Raw genomic sequence first — 22,253 nt, forward strand, 5'->3', positions numbered from 1 at the left:
AACAGCAGTCTGCTGCAGTCAGAATTAATTTTGATGACAGCAGTGAGAGTGAACCAAAACAGTGAAAAAATCAGGAGGGAAAACCAAAACAATGAGCTGAAAGATACTAAAACGCTCAGTAGCTCTGAAGGGAAACTGCAGTCAGGTGATAATTATCTGTGTTTGTCACTAAGCAACCCATTCGCCAAAATAAATGTTGGAATTGTACATTTCTGCAAACTACAAAAATGAAGCAGCAAATCATGTAGCACATATGTTTAAATTTGTTTCTCTTTATGTTTCAACAACAGTGTGGTTAACATGTGGTTAGGCTGAGACACAAAAACCACTTGGTTATGATTAGAAAAAGATTACGTTTTGGCTTGAAATACCCAGTTTTTGTAGTACTATCCTGGCCTGAGATGCAGCCATTCACCAGAAAATAACCAGTTTTGGTGCAGTTTTGTTTGCCAAAATGTAGAATACCAGTATTTTCTTCTGGCAGCTGGGCTTTACTAACGTGAACCTTTTAACTTTTCAGTCATTTGATCTATTGTTCATATTAACATATTGATTAATGCAGCTTTATTTAACTTTACAAATGGAACAAAATCATCCAGCAACATATTAAAAAATGTTTTGTCAGTATACTAATGGTAGTGAAGGAGATATCTTCATTAGATAATTGAGCCTGCAGCTTTGATGCACTCTGAACAACATGATAAATGGATCAATAATACAATAAATGAATTAGATTAAAGCTGTTGTGAGATATTGAGCATTTGATGCAGCCAGTTCAAACATCAGGCCTTCTCACTGCTGTACAGGTCTCTATAACTTTAGCTGCATTTGAGTAAAAGTGCTGTTTAAAACAGTAAATTTGTCCTCGTTTTTTTCTTTTTTGTGTGCAATTTTATTAAGAATTTCTCAACCCAGAAATATTCATTTAAACTTGAAAATTTAAAAAAAATCCTATTATCAGGATTGCATGAGTGCATCTTATTCTGTAACGATATAAAATAAAGCTCTGCGTGTTTACCTCTAAAACTGCATCACAAAGTGCTGAGTTTACTTCAGCTGAAATATAAACCTCTGCTTGGCTGGTTCTAACTTGGAAACTACAGCAACCACAAGATATGTTTTGTTTTTTTTCATACTGTCTGGATGGAAACTATGCTCAGCTAGCGTATAAACACTTTTTCAGACAAATTGGATTATTTCTCTCCACGCAGAATGTCCTGCAATAATACCTCAGCTGTCTCCAGCGGCCTCCAATATGAACATTTTTAGATTCTGTGCTGAGAGGAGACTTTTGTCATAGTAGTAGAAAAAACAGAAATAAATAAACCAAAGTGACGTTATGAATCAGAGTGGTTTATTGGTTTATCAACCGGCAGGTTCGCCAAAGCACCATAAGAAACAAACTGAGCAATAACCCGCCTTTATATATTTTGATGGCAGCAAGATGCATTCAGGAACAGTGGTATTAAAGTTTGAAAAAAAGTCCCAAAACATAAACACCTTCATGAAAAGGATTTAATATATCCTAAAACAAAACCGCAGCTTAAAGGGACAATTCACCCGAAAAACAAAAACAAAAACCTGTAGTGCTACTTCTTACTCTAGTTTGTCTCAGCAGCATTATCTTTTTCCATAAAGCATGACCCAGTTACTCAAGATAATCCAAAGACCTTGTTGTGAGCAGTTTCATGTAGGAACTATTTTCTTTCAACCAGATTACACCCGCTGAATTGTATCACAGCGCAGAAGGAAGTGTGCATCTATGCATGCAAGAGAGGCTTGTGCTCGCTACAGCACAAACGTTAATGGCGTCCTTAATGGCGCTTCTGTCTGCGCATTGATACTGATGGTGGGCGTAGTTTGGTTAGTAGAAATTTGTTCCTAAATAAAACAGTTCATAATAAGGTCTGTGGGTTATCTTGAGTAACCAAGTCATTATTTTTTATAAAAAAAAGGCATTGCTGTTGAGTCTTCTTGAGTGGGAAAGGTTATAATCAGCATTCACTTGCGGGTCAAATGACTTCGGAGTAGTCAGTAGAAGTAGGTATTTATCGGCTCCGATAAATACCTACTTAGCTGTGATTTAAACATGACAACCGGGTGGAGGCACTAACTTTAGCCCGTTTCTGTCTACATAGTGCTCCAGTACTGTTCAAAATGTAGTCAGCACCAAGTTTGACAGTGAGACTGAATAAGTGAGGGAAATATTTTAAATGTAACCACTGTTATATTTTCACTGGCCTCAATGCTGCAGTCTAATGTTTAGGAACCTGTTTTCTGACATGTCTGTCAAATGTGACACACCAGAAGGAAAAATATAAAAAAGCTACTTGCAATGGAAAAGTACTCTAATCGCCTATACACATGCACATGCTTATTTTTGGAAAATGGGCATGACCTCTCCAAAAACTCAAAACATAACGATCTAGATTGATAAATAACAGTACTAGTAAAAGGAAAAAATGTATACTTGATTTTGAGATGAACTGTCCCTTTAAGACGACAGCTTTCACAATTTGCACGCTATGTGCTACACTTTTTACAGCTGGCTGTATTTCTCAGGGAACAGAGACTGAAATGAATCGAATGTGAGCCACACTGAATCTGTAACACAGCGAGCGAGAGAGAGAGAAAGAGAGAGGGGGGGGGAAGGGCAGCAGGACACAAACTGCAGCCATAAAAAGGGATTAGAGATGAACACGCAGATACTCACTTATTTTCATCTAAAATACCAGCCAGCCATCACTGTGCTGCTGCTGCTGCTGCTGTGTGTGTGTGCACACATGCATCTGTCTGTGTATGTGTGCAAGTATGTAATCATGTGGTGGGTGGGTATGTGGGGGAACAAATCAGCTTTGAGTAGTTGATCTGGAACAAAGTGGCTCAGGAAGCAAGCAGAGCTGTGATTTTATTCGCTAATGTTCGTGAACAACATTTATAATCGGGGGGGGGGGGGGGGGTTAGAGCGCACAGGTTAGGGAGGACAGGCAGATTTATCAGGACTCTCACATCAGAAAACCCATCAGACAGACAGACAGACAGATGATAAAGACAGACTGACATGCTAAAGTATAGCTCAGTGCAAACAAATTTAGAAAAGCTGGGGGGGCGGCTGGAATAATTCATGAGCTGTAAAACAACAGATTTCTTCCTCCTTTCCACGAACATGTATCTAACTTTACATGATCACACAATGCGGGCACGCTCGCACGACCAAACTTTTCTTAAGTGATACTTTGGACAGGAAGAGGAGGATGGATTTCGCTCATTATAAGCGCACAGACACAGTAAATCTGTCCAACAGATTTCTGTGGGCTAGCAGCGCGGGCTATAGTCATAATAAGTCCTGGCTGCAGAAATGTGTGGTGTGAACCACATGATGACGACGACAGTGAGACTTGACTAAACTATCAGGTCATATGACTGCGCTGCTCAGGAGATTTTCACCTCGGGGGACAAGTAACCTAAACAGTGTGAGACAATATGTTTTTCTGTTACTCAGTGTAACAAACGGGGGATTCTTTTTCACAGTACCGTCTTTTCTGTCTCAGTCACAAGAGCGAGAGGAGCTATTAATCGTACAAAAAGAAGAAAAAATAAAATGCTCTCAAGCACAGCAAGGAAGTGACTTTTCAGCTGGAAGAAAATCAAGTAACAGAAGGATACAGAGGGGCTTTGGTCCCAGTCCCATTTGTGTCCAAGTGCTTCAAAAGAGCAGAGCAGACTGCTGCAGAATGTTAAACACAGGTGCTCTGCCAAAGACAGCATCTTACTTACATTAATAAAAATAAAACAGCTAAACTCCATAAAATATTTACACATTTTATCTCAGTGCATTATGGATATCTTCCATTTCTCTGTGTCAAATCTATACAAGTCCGTATAGAAAACTCACTTCAGCGTAAAAGCGTCACAGGCAAGGAATGCATGTGTTTAAGAATCGGTACTCAATTGGTCTTGGCATTAGAAAGCCCCCAGCCAGCGCCTTCCTTATTAAGTAACAGACAGAGACTTTGTTTGCTTGCAGAGCGGAGGTGGGCTGAAGGCGCTGGAAGGTCCCTGCTCATATTGAGTTTCTGGAGGCTGAACTGCTCCCATCAGCATTCATGTGACTGTCAGTGTGGCAGTGCTAGAGGCTTATAACCATGCACAGACATTTAGATGTTTTTTTGGAATAAAAAGACGAACATGCAGTTTGAGGGAGGGAACAGCTAGAACAGTATCAATGATTTGTGAAACCACTGAATATTCTTTGTGTGAAAATAGAACCGTTTCTAAATAAAGGATGATCTACATCCAGCATCTTACAAAACATCTGACAGGCTGAGAACCATTTGGTACCTTCATACTCGAACAAACTTTGTCTTCTGAGAGGGAAGTTTGCTTGGCTTTTCTGCAGAGACGACACTTTTACAGCATCTAGACTTCTCGCATCTGAGAGACTCAAAACAAACCTGCAGTATTTTCTTTACTCTTGACCTTGTCACAAAAATATTGTACATTTTGTGCATTTTGATCCTTTTTCATTTGCAACAGAAAGATAAGCTGGGACATAGGGATCACTAAAAAGGTGGGTTAAGCTAAAACAGACTCCAAAAACTGTGAGTCTTTGCCCACTTGGGGAGTGGAGAGGGGTCAAAAATCTAGATTATTACGCCTACTGGTGCGTGCTGCAGCAATCACTAAAATATGTTGTTTTCAGAAGTTTGGATATGAAAATACAAGAGAATATAAAACAGAAAAATTTGGCATTGACTGTTAACAGGTAGGTCAAAAACACAGAAAAATCATCTAAGAGGGTGGCAGTCAGTTTTCACTTCTTTGTGTCTGTAAGTTGTGTCTTATCCATCATGTTCTGTGCATCACCTCTTTAGAGCCTCTTCACAAACATTCAGATTGCAGACAGGGGAGCAAGAGCGGACACCTATTTTTGAGCGCGCTGTCTCGCCAGTCGTTTCATGAAGCAGCAGGTTACTGTTGCGATGATGACGATGCCCACGAACAAGGCAGAGGAGACGCCGATAACCAAAGGGATGAGGAGGAGGTCTGCGGCTGCGGGGAGAAAAAATGAGAGAGAAGGATGTAAACTGATCTTTTCAAAAGAAAAATACATCGTATAATTGTGTTATAATCCAATTCTAGACGGGAAATGTTAAATATATGCAGAACTTTACAAGGACAGTTAACCCCAAAATCAAAAAGACATATATTATCTCTTACCTGTAGGGCTATTTATGAATCTAGACAGTTTTAGTATGAGTTTCAGAGTGTTGGAGATGTCTGCCTTCTCTCGAATATAATGGAACTAGATGTCACTTGGTTTATGAGGCTAAAAGCGCCGAAAAATACATTTAAAATACTTTTGTAATGAACTATCACTTAAAAAGTTAAAAATGTGATTTTTCTGATAAAATTGACTGGTTTGGTTCAAAACAATACAGAGATATAGAGTTTTCAAAAAGCCCTTTTAACATTCAGGCAGCAGTACACATATTGATCAAAAGTAAGTTAATGGACTGTCCTGCTGGATCAACTAAAAGCACAGTTTGCTCTGGTGCCTCAATCATCTACATCCATGCAGAACAGAGAGGGCAACAACTAACTTTTCTACCATCACCAACCCATGACTAGTGTAAAGACGATTACGTACTCTGTGCTGGACAGTATCAGTGCCGTGCTTCTGACAATTATTTTCTACATATTTTCTAAAAATACATTCAGGATACTTGGACTGTTATTTGATGGAACTAAAATGCAAAAAAATACAGATCTAGCAAAGATCATTTCACCCAAACCACCTCCAGATGTTGCAGATATTCATGTTGCAATATTCGACTTTAATCTCCTCTAGCAGACCTTTTCTCAAGTTCACACGCTGACACTGAAAAATGTGCAGAAGCTGGAACAATTATCAAGTTTGAATTAATCAACTGAAAATTAATCAGTAACTTTTTTGATAATCGATTAATCATTTTCTGATTTTACCTTCTAAAATGTAACGAATGCTGCTTTACTTTGTCCTATACGACGGTGAATGTCAAATCTGGGGGTTTGGACAAAACAACAAATGTGTACTTGGGCTCTGGAGAATCATAGTAGGCAATTCTTACTGCTTTTTGACACATAAAAATATAATTGGGAATATAATCAGAAGATCAATCAATAATGAAAAAATCTTTAATTGCAACCCTACTTTCAAGCACAAAAAACTGAGGGAACTAGTCATTGCCCCCTGAGAATGAAACTATTGCTACACAGGACAGGAACAAGTCACACAGGCCCTGTTTACATCTGGTATTATCATCCGATCACAAGTGGACAAGTCTCAGTCTGTCCATTCACACCAGAATGTGTCTCCACACGCGTCTGCGCACCACTTATGATCAGATCTCACTTTCCCGCTCCATAAGCAGATAAACAAAGACAAATGCCTCATTGTTTATAACTGGCAGGTTATTAATTACTATGCAATATGTACACTTCAGCACCAATTTATTAGTTGGCCCTCAGGGGACAGACTATGGGACGCTGGGGACGGCTTCGAGGGGAGATGGGGGTTCAATAGATGGCTCTCATATTCTCATCACTGTCTCCTTCAACAACACAGAGGATTAATTTGATCACAAAGAAGGTCATCCCATCGTCTTACAAGCTGTAGTAGATCACTGCTGTCTGTGAGTAAAACACGTCAGCTGAGAAGACTGAGAAGACACTTTACGGTACACAGTGTACTCCTCCACCTCCAAACAGGGTCTGACAAATCGATCTTTGGACACACTTTGGATGAATTTGGTGCACTCCCACCTGTCCTTGGTGCTGCCCACTTAAAATTCAATCACCAAGGACGCAAACCAGGTGTCACACGTGCCATAGAGTGCATTACCCGTATACATATTTAAGATGTAAAACGCCCCCCTGCTGTCTGCGGGGGAGGGATGCAGAGAAGAATCAATCTATTTAAAATGTCGAGACACTGCTCAAAGTGAAGAGTAAATGTTTAAAATTGACACTTGATGTTTACACAGGGAACCCTCCAGCTTGTGATCGAAAGTCACCGTCACCAGGATAAATCTGAAGCTTTGAGGTGTGAATGTGTTTAACTGTGAGAGTGTAAAGAAGAGCCCTGATCTACAAAATCTCTTAATCTCTGTAATCTGTTACATTTATGCACGATCACTATCATTGTTACGGTAAAACAAAGACTCTCACCTCTGGCGTACAAGTAAACCGTCACTGGATTTGACTCTGCTTTGGCTCCAGTGTTGTACCAGCCTCCATGCGGGTCCTGACCCCACGCCTGAGCGTGACACACATACATGCCCTGATCATCCATTGTCGCTGCGTGGACCCTCAGTCTGTAGCTGCCAGCTGACAGGCGGTCGACGCTGACCTCGCTACCGTTGGCGTAGATCTGTGCGACGCCGTCGTACATGAGGACGGCTACCAGTTGGGGTTTTATCTCCACAGGGGGGTCCGGTTCAGTGACCTCAGATGCTGGACCCTTGTCCTTCTTGATAACTCGCTCAGGGATTGGCCACCGCAGCCACTGCACCTGCGCCTGGGCGGGACCTGTGGTTGTCACGGTGGCGTTGCAGATCAGGGTGATGGTGCTGCCTCTTTTTAACAGAGGGCCTCGGGGGAGCTGAGCCACAGCTGCAACGAGCACGTCTGTGGAGGGAAGCGGTACATTCAAAGACCAGTTTACAGAGGGTCAACTGAACACATGACCGTCAGAAACAAAGCTGAAACGTATGATTTGCATTTGTGGTCAAAGAGATGTTTCCATTTTCTTTTTTCAAACAATCATCATTTTAATAAGGTGATCTGAGTTCACTCAAGTTTAGCTAACATGCATTTTTGATCAATTCGAAGAGAACGAAACCACAGATTTCAGGTTTGGCAGCCTAAAACTGCACTCTGGAATTATGTACTAACTTGTTATTTATCTTCAATGTTTTGTTTTCTTTAAAACCATTTCTCAGAAAATACACAGAAACTTTTACAAATTTACTAGAAACTTGAAGACAGATTTGTAAAGCTGGAGCCGACATTTGAACTCAGCTCATCATGGCCAAATGGCTCACAGCCAGACCTCCTGACTGGGCCACCAACGCACGGCATGAATTTATACTTTTAAATCATTTCTTACAACAAGCCCATACAGAGCAGAAAATGTAATCAACAGTGGAAGGAGAAGGGAATCTATGATATAGATGAGCCTGTGCAGGGTTCCTACAGCCTGAGACAATTTGGATTTGAGCCTTTTTAATGCTTCTCTGAATGAAATTTATGACCAATATAACTATAACTAATTCAGAGGGGAAAAACGCATGAACTGGCAAAACTACTTAGGATGAGGAACAATTTTGTCCAAATGTTTACTGCAACATAAAACATGACTTTTTTGCCATGTGGTTCAGACAACGGTAGAGCAGAACTGGGAAATTCCTGCCATTTGCTGGTGAATCTTTTTTTTGGTGACTTTGTGTTTCTCACTCTGCATGTGGGATTTCAGTGCCTTGATTTCAATTGCACAGAGACAAAAAACTCTTTGCATAAAAGTATAACTGCCCTCGTATGTATGGCCCTGTACCAGCTTTAGTCATGCAGCAATATTTTGGTTAAAAAGACAATTCTTTGGTGAATTTGTTGTCAGCTAGCTTAGCAGACAATAGATCCTCCACTCTGAGTATCCTGGCCAAAACAAAACATGAGTGTTGTTGTTTTCGCTATCCTGATATGCATGATGCTAATCATATATATTTTTTAAAACAAACAGATTAGATCAATTTATATTTTGAGACTTTACAATGCAGTGTCAGAAAAAAGGATTCTTGTTGTAGCATTTTTTAAGACTTCTGAAAGACTGAATTAAGACATTTTATTACCAGTTAAGGCCTTTAGATCAATTAATTCAATGCCTTTAGAGACTTTTTAAGGATTTGTGGGAGACCTGCTGTGTGTCACAGAGGACGTGAGTAGCTACTCTCACCTTTGCTCTTGAGGTTGACGGTGACTCCCTCGGACCTCTGGGTGAGTGTTGCAGGAGTCGAGGGGCTGGGGTTTCTTCTTCCAGCATACACACTCACCACACACCGATACACCCCTGAGTCTAAAGGCCGGGCCGAAAACAGCTTCAGAGAGTACTTCCCCTCCGCCACCTTCTCCATCGAGCCCCCGCTGGCTCGGCTGAGGTCGTCCCCCCAGCTCACAATACCATCTGGACTCATGCGGGCCACCACCACCTTAACATCAATACAATGTGTCATTATGTGTTAGATTGTACACTGAAATGTGATTTATTTTAGGTTATTTACAAGAAGGTATGAATTTTTTATATTATTTCCAACTGCCACGACGTCCATAAAACACTAACGTCATGAAAAACACAATGTTAATTTTGACTGCTGCTGCTGTTAAATAAGTGTCATTTGTCAGAACTTTGCCTCCAGCACTTGAATGCACCACACCTGAAAATGTTTCAAATCTACCTGGAAGTTCAGCTGAACAACCATCCAATAATAATGTAACTTTGACTGAAAATAAATTCAGCTTAAATGGAGGCTGTGATGGATTACACATCCACGCCTGCAGTGCCACCACTTTTAACCCTTTTAAAAGGGAAAGGCTGACTGTGAGGCTAAGGAGAAGCGCAAGGCAGGTTTCAGTCTATAAATCATATTTTTAAAGTAAATGAGATGTTATATTACTTATACATGTCAAAAATCATATTAAAGACTTTTTGCTTTTACTCCGAATTCATTTTTAATAATCGTCCATTGGAATAGACAGGGGATCTGAATGTCATCTGAAAATAAATAGGGGAATACAGTTAAGTAGTGAAGTACTGCTCTGACTGAGTGACATGAGGGTGGGCAGTGGGCACTATGTTTATGCATGTTAACGCAGTCAGTGTTGTGGTCTGATATTTGGCTGTGTTTTGTTCTGCAGGTGCCTGACTTTCCTCTCCCTGTCATTGCAGAGTGAGCACAGAGGGGCGGGGCGATCTCCTGGAGCGCGGGGCGCCCGGCACACCTGCAGCTTGTTCTGCCTAAATTGGCTGGCTTCATAAGCCACGCTCCCTTTGTCTCCTGTGCTGGATGATTCCCTTGTGTTTCAGCGTCTCACTCGTGCTTCCTGTGATCTCCTGCCTCGTGTTTTGCTCCTGTCTTTGTTAGTGATTGTATGTTTTGGGTGCCTCGTCACCGTTTTCTTTGTTATTCTCAGTCAGTTTTTTGTCCCATTTCGATGGTGATTTTTTAGTTTGGCTTTTTGTTGTTATTTTTCCCTTCGGGTGATTTTCTGTTGATACTTTTCTCGTTTTTTCCTGTGAACTGACTTCCTGTTTTGTAATTAAAGACTTTTTGTTTGATTTTGATTTTTGTTGGAACTCTGCAACTGGGTCCTGGCGTCTTTGACTGGCACGTAACAGTCAGCCAGCTGTCCGTCAGCAAAGCCAACAGAAAATAAAATAAAAGGCAAGACATTTACACCACAAAATAATCAAATTTCACCACCTTTAAATGGATAGTGCTTTAAAATGTGGCGCTTAAGTTCACTGAGTCATTGGAGCGCCGAACTAAAAGTAGTGTCCTCGTATTTCAGGCATTATGCTTTTTTTTTCTTAAAAACTAACAGGTTAGTTAATGGGTGTTTGGCTATCTAAAGCAAAATTAACTGAAAGTGACATCCCAAACTGACTCATCATCATCATCAGATTCTTGCCATTACACAGCCCTCCTCTCCGCTCTCACCTGCAAACAGTAAACCATTTTAGTCCAAATAAATCAATAAAGTGAGATTCTGTACCTCCACTCCCCCGCTCCCGGCTACGTCGCTGCTTACTGATCCCCTCTTCATCCACTGAACCAGCAGGCCCGAGTTCACACCAGATGGCAGGCCCAACACCTCACAGGTCAGGATGAGAGGGGAACCGACCTGCAGGGTCACCTCCCCTTTCGGTGAGGATGTAATACTCAGAGACTCCGCTGGAGAACGAAGGAGAGGGAGACAGCTTAGTAAGAGTGAGAGTACAGGAAATCCACCGTGGTGAAGGTTCTCAGACAAGCACTTAGACTGTGACAGTAAAAATCTTCACAGGATATGCAGCATCATCTCTGTGGGAAGTAGAGAGAGTGGCCTCTCTACATTACATATTTAATGTTCGGGATAAAAATGGATAACCATCTTAACCAGAAAGCAAGAATTAGAAGAGGCCTTAAGCATCACCCAGATGATTACAGCATGTAACAAAATAGAAAACAATAAGAAAATGATTAGAGTAATTATATTTCTGCATATATTTCATTGGATTTTCCAGACCAGTGACCCCCAAGAGGTGTTGTAAAATAAATGTTATTGCTCTTGATGATTAAAAGAACAGAAAAGCAGAAAAAAACATATTTTTGCATCTTTGTTTTTGTTTTTGTAAATTGATGGACATTTAGGCCTTTTCACACACAAGTAAATATTTCCTTGTTAAGGGGTTACCAATACATAAAATGCCTGTTGTACTTCACATATAAATACATATGTCTGCTAAACCTGAGTCCTATACAAATATCCACTTGTTAAAAAATGTTACTCATTTGAACTGCTGCAGGTGTAAAACACCACCATCATATTTATCATACTAGTTTCTAAAGACCTGACTTGCACTCACCTTTTGCAACAACAGATAATTTGTTCTGCCATTTTCTATTGATGCTCAATTATTGTGATGTATTCAGCATTACAAATAAACCATAACAGTTACTTTGATTAATAAAGGTTTCACTGTAAGTACTAATAACCCTGTTTTAATTGGACAGCATAAACACTGTGTGATCGAAGCCTCATTTAACCACAACACTTCTCTAAACACAGATCTGCTCAATAATAGACACATTATTTATATAAACAAAAGGAGACACGTCAGACCATAGTATTAGTCAGACAACAGGATACTGAAACTGCAGAACTACATAGTGCTCATCAGCTAGTGTCAGAGAAAAACACAATGGCCACATTGATGAGATTCACTGGTTTAACTCCAATGTTACTGCTACAGAGAAAAAAATTGACCTAAATAACTAAGCTCAATATAAAGTTTCTTAATACAAAGAAGCTGTGTGTGTCTCTCATCAGCAACAAATGCAAATAAAAAAGTACATTCACAGAAAACATGGTTAGAATCATTCAATATTAAACTTTCACAGTATTTTTCTGTCAAATCAAGTATATACATATTGGTTTAACCTCCCTATCCAAGACCTTAGAGGTGTTTCAAGAACAAGGCAGAGTCACAGAGCAGTTCTGACAGTAATGGACACATCACTCTGACAGAAAGATGGTCATCTTCTTTGTGGGATACATGAGGCCAAGGTGGGAGGAAAGATTACTTAATCCTTTAGATCTACACAAGCTCTTTAGAATTTAAATTGAGCCAAGTGGCGAGGCAGCAGGCAGTTATTCAGCTGCTCCGCCAGCCAGCTATCGACCCATCAAATCCAGCTGGATAACCTGTGAGAGAGCCGAGCATCGAGCCTGTCCGTCACGCGCTCTGACATGTCATACACACAGTGAGAACAATTTTGAGAGTTTCAGGTTCTCAAATGTGAGAATTGTTTCTTCTTATTCATACATTATAGTAAGTAGTACAGTATATAGTAGAGTATAGTAAACCTATACATTTGATAAAGTCCGGCTAGACATAGGATAATATGAAAATTTCATGTCACAATTATCCTGGCTAAAATAATTGTGATTCACGATATTATCCTAATAATGATAAGAAGGTGCTTAAAAATCGCCAAAACATGCTGGAATAATTTAACCTCACATTTTGTTGGGAAAAAAATATTTTTATTGCATCACAGATAGGAGGTGATTGTTTTTTGTCATGATCCACCTCAGACCCTGACACAACAAGCCAGCAGCTGGCTGTTAGTGAACGGCTGTCGCCCTGGTTTATCTGGTGTTTCCATAGTCTATGGGTGTGTCCCATGCCCAAAAGTGTTGCTATGGATACACTGCGCCTGTTCTCCCCTAAGGTCATTTCCATGAGTAAGTGGGTCAATTTGGAGCTACAAACCCCCTTTCTCTGTTATTGTTGGCTCTGTAGATATCGTGAGCAGCATCAGCACGACTAGCAGTGCTAACATAGTTACCATGCTAACATGATTTTGCAGCTCAAAGTTAAGCCCAATAAGAGTATGTTGGCACTAGTCTGCTTTATTTTTTTGGCCGAATCCAATATTTGAATTGCCGTCCGAGCCAGGGGAGTCCTGTGAATAGATCAGTCTGATAGGCAGTTTAGCTCAGCGCACGAAAAGAGACACAGGAGTGAGAAAAGCAAACAAACAACTTTGGAGGGTGTGAGATGGAAACAAACTTGTTACATGAGGTATGATTATTTTTTAGCCACTGAGCTTTCAAGCAGAAATAGTTAATAATTTGTTATTGTATGCTGCGCAGCGTTAATAAAACTTGTTCTTTCAACATTGGGATGTGTTGTTTGTGTGTTCACTGGCCAACTAGCATCTTGAAACTGTCCTGTCTTTCATCCCTTTTTTTTCGCCACCTTAGTAAGAAGAGTTTTTTCCTCTCATAGGTCTAGTTGACCTTTAGCTATAGTGTGTGGGGTATATTCATGTGTAACTTTTTGGTCAGGACAAAGGTTTTAATAGGTGACACAACAGTCGGCCTTGGTCACCACTAGCTCTTTGATGTCGGTTTGGTGTCCCTAGGAATTTAAAGCCCAAAGGATTAATTGATTAATTAAGATAATATTCAACAAATTAATAGACAACAAGAAAAAACGTTCCTTGCAGCCCTTATAGTAACATGTCCATCGCTTGAGCCAGCAAGGCAGGAAAAACCCAGCCATCCTGGTAGCTAATCAGAAAGCCTAACACTTTACTCAGCCAACAAACAAGGCAACAAGCTGACTACAGATGTGTTTCCAGTTACGTGTTTAATCAGCCTCCTATCTATCCAGTCAGTAAACTGCTCAGTCAGCCAGCCAGTAAGCTAGACATTCAGCCGTGAGTAACACAAACATTCAGAGCTTTAAATCTGGAAGGAGTCCAATGTACTCAACAGCACTACAAGTCCAGGCCGGCTGACGCCACTGAGACAGAATTAAGAGTCCCACACTGACAAGTAGTGATCAAACTTTTGCTTTTATTGTCCTGGGTTTATTCTGTAACTGGAGCAGCCAACTTTGTTTTATATCTTCTTTCCTCAGTGAGTTGTAAGATTTTTAACCTCATCATCTTTCAAATGCGTGTTGTTTGAACAATAATCAATGAACAAAATTATTTTGCAACATGCTTGTTGTGGTGTGACTGTTACCACATGCTGTCATAGTTTTAGCAACTGTCACCACAAACACTGGCACTGTTTCAGAGTTACACTGACCTAGTTGCTGAACTGTCAAGTTGCCAATATCCAGCGTCCTTTGTGCGATCTTCTGCCACGATCGATCAGGGTCCAGAATCCATTGCGAGGCCTCACAGAAATACGAGCCGGTGTCGTCTGGCTGCACAGCTCTCATCTTCATCAAGTACACGTCCTGTCCGGCCTCCCCGTTCCTCTTCTCCAGCGTGATCTCTCCAGCATCGTACCGCTTCTTGTACAAATGTCCGGGGACGACCCCCAGCAGCTTGTCGATGGAGATAATATCTCTGACAGTGCTAACCTCCCCCCCTGCTCCGCTCCCCAGACCCTCTCCGCCACTACGCTTCCTGAACGTGATGGACAGATGGGTGAGCTGCTCCGATTGGATGCCGGCTGAGCATGTCAGCGTTAATTCGGCTCCCTCTGGCACGGGCTGGCTGGTGAGGGAGCGGGTATAGCTGATCTGGAGTGTGTCAGGGATCACTGCGGGTGTACAAACAGACACAGACAGACAATTATATTACAACAGGAGGCTACAGGAGCCAGACAGGAGGAAAAAATATGCCAAATTTAATTTATATTGCCTTTTTGCTGTTTTGACATTTCTATGTTTAGAACACTAAAGCGAATCATGAAATTGGTTTGCTGAAACTGCAAGCCGTGTACCACCCTTAGCTTTGGGCACTAGCTTTTCCAAAGAAAGGAGGATTAGCTGGCTATTATGAAGATAACACACTTCAGCTGCAAAACTAACACCCAGCATGCTACAAACAGAAACTCAGTGATGCCCAAAGGAGACAATGAATCGAAACAGAATTGGAGACGATGTGGACGGTCTAAAAGTGCCAAAATATTTTGGATAGCTAAAGCAGATGGATCTTCATAGAATGAAAGAGAAACAGAATCAAAAAAACTCCAGATGCTAAATATAAATAACAGCTTAGACATGAGGAATGTCAGCATGCACCAAGTTAAACACTAAGTATGATTAATAAATGTCATCCATCTGGCAGATGCAGTGCAGAGATGCTGATAAAATCTTCTCATACAGTAACCCTGCCACCCCCGACAGAATCAGAATACAGTCTGCTGGTTTCCACTTTACGTCACAACAGAAATATGACTGTTATCTAGTTGGCACGAAGCCATTTCTTTTGTGCCAAGGAAACAAATACATATCGATTACAAAAAATAACTGAACTCCGTCTTTCAGGCCTTCATTCAGCTATCTCTGAATGAGCACATACTCAGCCACACAGATTTATTACACAACCTTTAATATAACCTTTTATATGTAAAACATCTTTGAAAAAACTGCTTCAAAAGCCTTTTAACTATATATTAAATATCATAATTGAATACCTAGTTTATATTGCTATGAAAACATCAACATACTTCTCCTTCAGACAGCTGTATCTATTAAAGTCTCTCATCAAAAACATTTTTTTCAAGATTTAACTTGAACACATCATGATAATCATATGACAGGCATGTCCCATGCCAATCTGGGGCCAATTGTTGCCCACAGACCAATTTTTAACAGCTCATGGCTTATCTTTCAAAATATACTGTATGTCCGCCACCTGACTAATCAAGCAAAATCACTTTGCATTCTTGCAAACCTCACAAAGGCAGGACTGTCATGCAGTTTGTACACATGCATGAAGTAGGAACTACGCAGGCAGAACTAATGGTGTTTTTTTTTTATAAACAGAAAATAAACAAGCAAATGAACAGTTATCTAGCAGCAGACATTTCCTGCTAGTCGCAAGTCTGTTTGTTTCATGTGAATGTGATTTAAAAGAAATGTTTATAAACCATATGATGAGCTGTCCCCCAGGCGTTATTAAATTATTTAGTGCGGCCCCATTTAAAACAATTTGGACACTCCTGCCTAAAAATTTACCTTCACCCTATAACTCATTTTCACTAAAATAGAGCTTCTACTGGCACATTCACTGGTAAATTATATTACTGGCACACCATCTGTACCATAGTTGTTGGGAAAATATATAAATAAATAAAAAACAGGAGGAAGCTGGAGGCTGAACTTGCTGTTTTTAGACCGTTTTATTCAGTCAGACTTCTAGGATATATTGCAATCACCGGGGTTATGTTTTATTCATCCATTGCACTCATTTATTCCATGGATTTTCACACATTTATTGCATCTCACTTTTCATATTTTGTATGGCACTTTGACTTTTAATAACCCTGATTATTTTCTTAATCTATTTTGGGTGTCAGTTTGTAAACTCTGTTATTTGTTGTATGTGCTTCTACTTTGTCTCTAATCCAAGTAAGGCTCCTTTCTTTGTCTAATATTCTCTATTTTTCTTATTTTAACTATTCCTATGAAAAGTCGAATCTACCTCTTACCTTTTACAGTCACTTTGGTGCTGTAGTTCCCCTGGTAGGTGCTGTCCGTACTGGGTGTGTAGCACTCGTACTTCCCCTGGTCTTCAGCCCGGAGCCTCTGGATCACCAGTCGCACCTTATCCCCCGAGTCCCTCTCGACCCTCACCTCCCCGTTCCTAACCCGAGTCTGAAACGGGGCAAAAGGGAAGCCCTTGTCTCTGGTGGACACCACTCCTATCTGCCTCCCACCAGCATCATCCCTGTACAGGAACCACTCAAAGTCCTGCGTACGTGGGCCTTCGTACCCTGATACTACACAGGGCAGGGAGAGGGGGAACCCTGCAACACGGAAGAGGGTCCCGGGGGGAAGGGTTACATCACGACACACGGCGCACTGGAGCACTGTGAAAGAAAAATGGAGAGACATCAAAGAGTGTGAAAGACGATGACGGACGAGCAGAAGAGATTGGAAACGGAAACAGTCATTTTCCACAGGTCACAGTCTCGCCTCGCAGCATGTTTGGTACATGGACTCACCGATCAATATCCTGAGCTGATGACTGACTAACAGAGAATCAATACTTTAAATAGCTTAGGAGAAAAAACACTGGAGCTGGGGCTCGGCCAGCTTACTCTGAAATCAGTGACAAATTTAATACATAAAATACAGTCATCTTAGCTCACAATGAGTATGTGTCCTTAATTTAAAGGAGCAGTTCACTAAAAAACAGTTTCAGAAAGATGAGCTGAAACTGGCTGTAGCACTGCAAATAATTATTTTCATCGTTGATTAAACAATTATTTTCTCAAATAATCCTTTAATCCATCTATAATTTTTCAGAAAATAGGGATAAATGCTCATCTAAATATCCTAACATTTTAATGTGAGCAGCTGTCTTATCATATTTATTCAGATTTTGCTGTTGAGTTGCACAAATGTAATTTTTAAGTCCTCAAAAGCAAAGACTGAAGGTCATTGGGTGCATTGTTTTGGAATGAGTTACACTTGATATCTTCAAAGTGCAAACGGCACTGATACTGAGTGGAAAAAAAAGTGAAAATAAAATGTACTCTATTCCTGTCACCTTCCTGTTTAACAGAAACCTGGTAACATGGGAAGTTTTTAGAGTTCTGGTTATGAGTAAAACATGAATGCATATATTCAGTGTGAGTGCCTCGAGGTTTCAGGCTTCCAGGCTGAAGCGTTGTTTTATTTCACTGAGTCTCATTGTCTGGCTGCATACCCGACTTCCCCTGGATCCCCTCTGAGGCTCAGACCAGGCTCAGCTATTTAAATACCAAAACCCTCTTTCAGCCACAGGCACTGCAACTTCCCATGCCATTACTATTCTCTCATAATAAGGGTACTTACATAAAGTAATATTTCCTTTTTCAAAAGAGGGAAGCTCAAAGGAGTGATCTGCGACGTCATCAACCATGTTTTTTGAACGGCTCCAGCCTTGATTTCTTCAGAGATTTTTATTACCCTTCAATAGTTTAAATTCACGTGTTTTTGCACCAAGACCATTTTGTCCTGGTCACTCTAACCAACTGATACACATGTCGAATGCTAACATGAAGGCAAGGCAAATGAAATAGCAATATCAATTTTATAAAGATAAGAATTAAAAAATAAATAAATAAAGGGTAGCTCTACAAACTATGGAAGTTGTGTAAGAACTAGGGAGGAGATGAGCTTTTTCTCTCCAAATACCGACTCAGATGTCTAAATTCAGAGTTTTTTCTGACACCAAGTAGCAGTGCTCTCTCTCCACCCAAATTTAATTTCAGAAAGTAGAAAGCCCTACTATTTTATTAAGATAATGTCAAAGAATCTGATTTGACTGTGAATCGGTCACATCATATGAGAGTATCAACAGCCCTATGAAAAACATGGTGTTTGAAACACGTGGCACCTTCCCGACATCCAGGATGCCAATGGGATGCCGACTGACGCAGCTGTGCATTTCTGCAACAGTCAAACACTGCACGCATTACTCAGAAGTTTACTTTGTTCAGTGCACTGTGCTCGAAATACCATATCGCAAATTGTGTTTCACTTCCTATGTCCACGACTTTGCACTAAAGAAGACATGCTAATTGCATGTTGCTGTATATCATGTGTAGACCACAACATGTCGATTTCATGACAATCGGATAATCTTTGTCACATAATGCTGACTTCCTATTGTCCATGGGTGAAGCTGTAACTTAATATGGGCCTTTGGATGTATTCAGGCCGGGACTATAGAGTGTTGCAGGGATGAGGATTTTTTTTGCAGTTCGACGCAAAAGCATCGCCCTCACTCCTTTGTCAAAAAGCCACTGGGATTTTAGGTTTTGGATGATTACAGGAAATAAGCTCTGTGGCAAACAGCGTTTGATACTTACACATTTTACTCTGCAAGATAATCTTCACAAATGTACACTACTTTTCTAATTTTTGAAGCCATAATGTAATCACCAGAATTAAAAAGCTAATGTTACAACCAATAAAAGAACTAAACCATGGTTGAATGACTTAACTTCATCACCACAACAAGGCTTTAAGGCTGTGTTCGCTGTGATGATGCTCTGTAGTCTCATTTATCCACTTGTTAGCAACCGCTTTTTTTAACACATCTAAACGCTTCAGAATTAAAAAGGTGGTTATTTACTGATGTATTTTGTGTTGTACAATAAAGGGTGAAAGTCTCTGAAGATGGTGTTAACCACAGACCTTATTTCAAGCATCTAACCAAAAACCTATTCATAAATAAAAAAAAAAAAAGACTTCATGACAAGGTAACTCATTCCTGCAGCACTCTGTTATCAAACATGTTAGGTTTGGGGCAGACTGGACCATGTACAGTGGCGTTACACATGCCACTTACCCCTTGGTGACTTTTTTTCAAATACCAGGATGTTCAGTGTACCCCAAAATTTGTGTACCTCTAGGTGAAATGTACCACAGTGGCTACCTAATTGATATTTTGTAGCAGCCGCTACTGAGTCATTGTGTCACAACCCAAGAACAAGAACTGTAAACTGTGTGCAAAGTTTTGTGCGTTTTCAAGCACCTTTAGCCCTAAAAACATCTGTGGAATTGGCATAAATAATAATAATTCCTTGCATTCTAAACGGGTCCTTGCGCCATTCTGTGTTCAGGCTCCAAAAATAAATTAAAAGTTGGATGACTTAAGTAGTTCACACAAGTTCAGATTGATTTCGTTTGTTATTTACTGACATGTGATTGATTGAGTTGATCTCTTAAATAACCTGTTAGTTAAAAAATTATTTCAGAATCAGAAGTACTTTATTGATCCCTGTAGGGAATTTTGGATATAATATGAACGACTGATAAGATAAAATAAGGAAGACTGATAAAAAGGGTGCACATCTTCAATGACGGTTGCCTACAGAGTGATTTAAATTTACAGGTGGTCCCAAAAGTTGAGAAATAATCTCGTCATCTCAAAATGCAAATGAGACCCGATTAACCCAACATAACAGTCAACCAACACACATCCACAATCTGACACTAAACAAAGGCTCAGCACCACCTAACACACACCCTTAAACCCTCACCTAAAACTTATCAAACTACCTGAGTAACTAGAAATACTAGATGGGTGTGTTCTGGCACTCCCTGCCTGTATGTCTGTGTGTGTGTGTGTGTGTGTGTGTTGGAGCAAAAAACAACTGGAGCTTTCTCACAAGCAGCTCCACGGCCTGATAACAACACGCCCATAGATAATGACATGGGAGACTAGTGGGAGGCTTAAGCGGATCAAGTCCTAATTAACATTGGGCTTGGACCGATAGGGCTGGGGGACACCAGGGCTCATGACCGTGCTCAATACGTCTGGATTAGATACAACATGGGGGAGCCCCTATTTTCTTATCAGGAGATGGATGTTGAACCACTGGACTAATACATGAACCTTATGTATTTTGTATTATTTAAGATTCATATATTTATTACTGTGAGCAGGTTGATAGAAACAGTGTCATTCAATCTAATAAATTATCCTGATTTCTAAACACTGAGATCAAAGTACAAATATCTAAAGTTTGAGGTACAAATTAAAAAAAAAACAACATCCTTTTTAGCAAACAGGATGTTGCTTTTGAAGATCCTGTAAAGAGCATCTTCAAAAGCAAAATTCCTTCCTTATACTTTAGTCCAGCTGAATTTTTCAGCATCTTTGTTTAACTTTAACACTTTTTAAGATGCAACGATTATTTGCCATTTCAGTGATAGCTGACAGGAATCTGCTTTTAAGGAAGTAAAACAAGAAGAAAGAATCTGAGCAGTCAAAGCATGATGACCACTCAAGATGACCGCGATCAAACAACAAAACTTAAATTAATTCATGCGTAAAACTAGTGTTTCTGTAGGGCTGGTATTTGGTATTAGTACCAGAAAACAACTATGATGTTTACTATTGTGTAAATCCCATTATAATGTTCTACTAATGTAAATACTTGCTTGGGACTTCCTGCGTGCAGTGAGGAACTCCTTTTTTGACCAAAAACACCTGTTTCTCTGACTCAACCAGCTCCCATCAAATAGCCTTTAAGTGATTTTTGTGTGATAGTGGATTTTCCTCTCAGTCACTTCTGTATCTTATAATAGTTAGGAAAATTACTAGCATTAGCTTATCCACAGGGGTACAATAAAGCAAAAAAAAAGCAGGCCGTGAGAAAAAAATCAAATGATGTCTAAATTACTAGTCTGATTGGTCGGCAAATAATCATACAAATGTATCTCCATGTGACAGATGGCGAGGCGGTTTAGTCATTGTGTGCAGAGCAAACACTGCAGAGCTGGCAGCACTCACCCCATTGTAGAAATACGAATAATGCTGTTTTCATCGAAGCCATCACGGTCCTCATCTCCCCTCCGATGTCCAGATGGATTATGTTGACTCAGATTTCTCTCTCCCCGTTCTCCTGCGCGTCTATCACCGATCATACTTCATCCCGCCGTTGGAGACCAACTGTCTTCAAAAGACAAAACGACACATACATGATCGGATTACTATGTGGAGGAAAAGAAATGATAACCTGCAACAATGTAGCGACACCGCTACTACATAGAGAGGGGAGAGTTAGCGCCATCAGCTAACTACAAGGCGGATGAATATTAGATGTGCAAAACTGCAAATTTAATCACCTTTTTCATGCACCGTCGCATCTCCGTCAACAAACCGTCTGCTCCATAATAATACCCCGGTGTGGTTTTAGATTATACCGCCTCGACAGACATGCCGTTCAGCCCAACCATGGAGGGGTTGGCATCACAGGGGGTTCGTGAGGGTGTGTGTGTGTGTGTGTGTGTGTGTGTAGGAGGAGGAGTGGTTTGTAACAAAACAGGGAGGAGCATGCATGTAAAAGAGCCCCAAGAGAGGAGGTTAAATTTCTGCCATTGGTCAAGACAGCGACGGTGACATTTTGAACCAATGATAACAAAGACTTGTAAAGAGGTTGAAGCAGCAGCGCTACACCGCGAGAGGGCGCCACAGCAAAACACA

The 22,253-nt window shown here is 40.5% G+C and overlaps 1 protein-coding gene across 2 annotated transcripts; it reads right to left on the minus strand.

Moving 5' to 3' along the window:
• Positions 1 to 3,139: 3,139 nt before the first annotated feature.
• Positions 3,140 to 22,031, minus strand: igsf8 (immunoglobulin superfamily, member 8). Of its 2 annotated transcripts, none has more exons than XM_042505841.1 (8): positions 21,896 to 22,031; positions 21,561 to 21,719; positions 16,759 to 17,139; positions 14,401 to 14,862; positions 10,810 to 10,988; positions 8,993 to 9,245; positions 7,210 to 7,668; positions 3,140 to 5,052 (listed from the first exon to the last, which is right to left on the minus strand). In XM_042505841.1, the coding sequence occupies exons 2-8, from the start codon at positions 21,613 to 21,615 to the stop codon at positions 4,925 to 4,927; spliced, it is 1,917 nt and encodes a 638-aa protein (XP_042361775.1). In that variant the 5' UTR covers positions 21,616 to 21,719; positions 21,896 to 22,031; the 3' UTR covers positions 3,140 to 4,924. The 2 variants fall into 2 exon arrangements, with proteins under 2 accessions (XP_042361775.1, XP_042361767.1); XM_042505833.1 differs by having other exon boundaries at positions 21,561 to 21,723.
• Between the last annotated feature and the right edge of the window lie 222 nt (positions 22,032 to 22,253).

This window comes from Plectropomus leopardus, chromosome 2, assembly GCF_008729295.1.
Source record: "Plectropomus leopardus isolate mb chromosome 2, YSFRI_Pleo_2.0, whole genome shotgun sequence".
NCBI classification, from domain to species: domain Eukaryota; kingdom Metazoa; phylum Chordata; class Actinopteri; order Perciformes; family Serranidae; genus Plectropomus; species Plectropomus leopardus.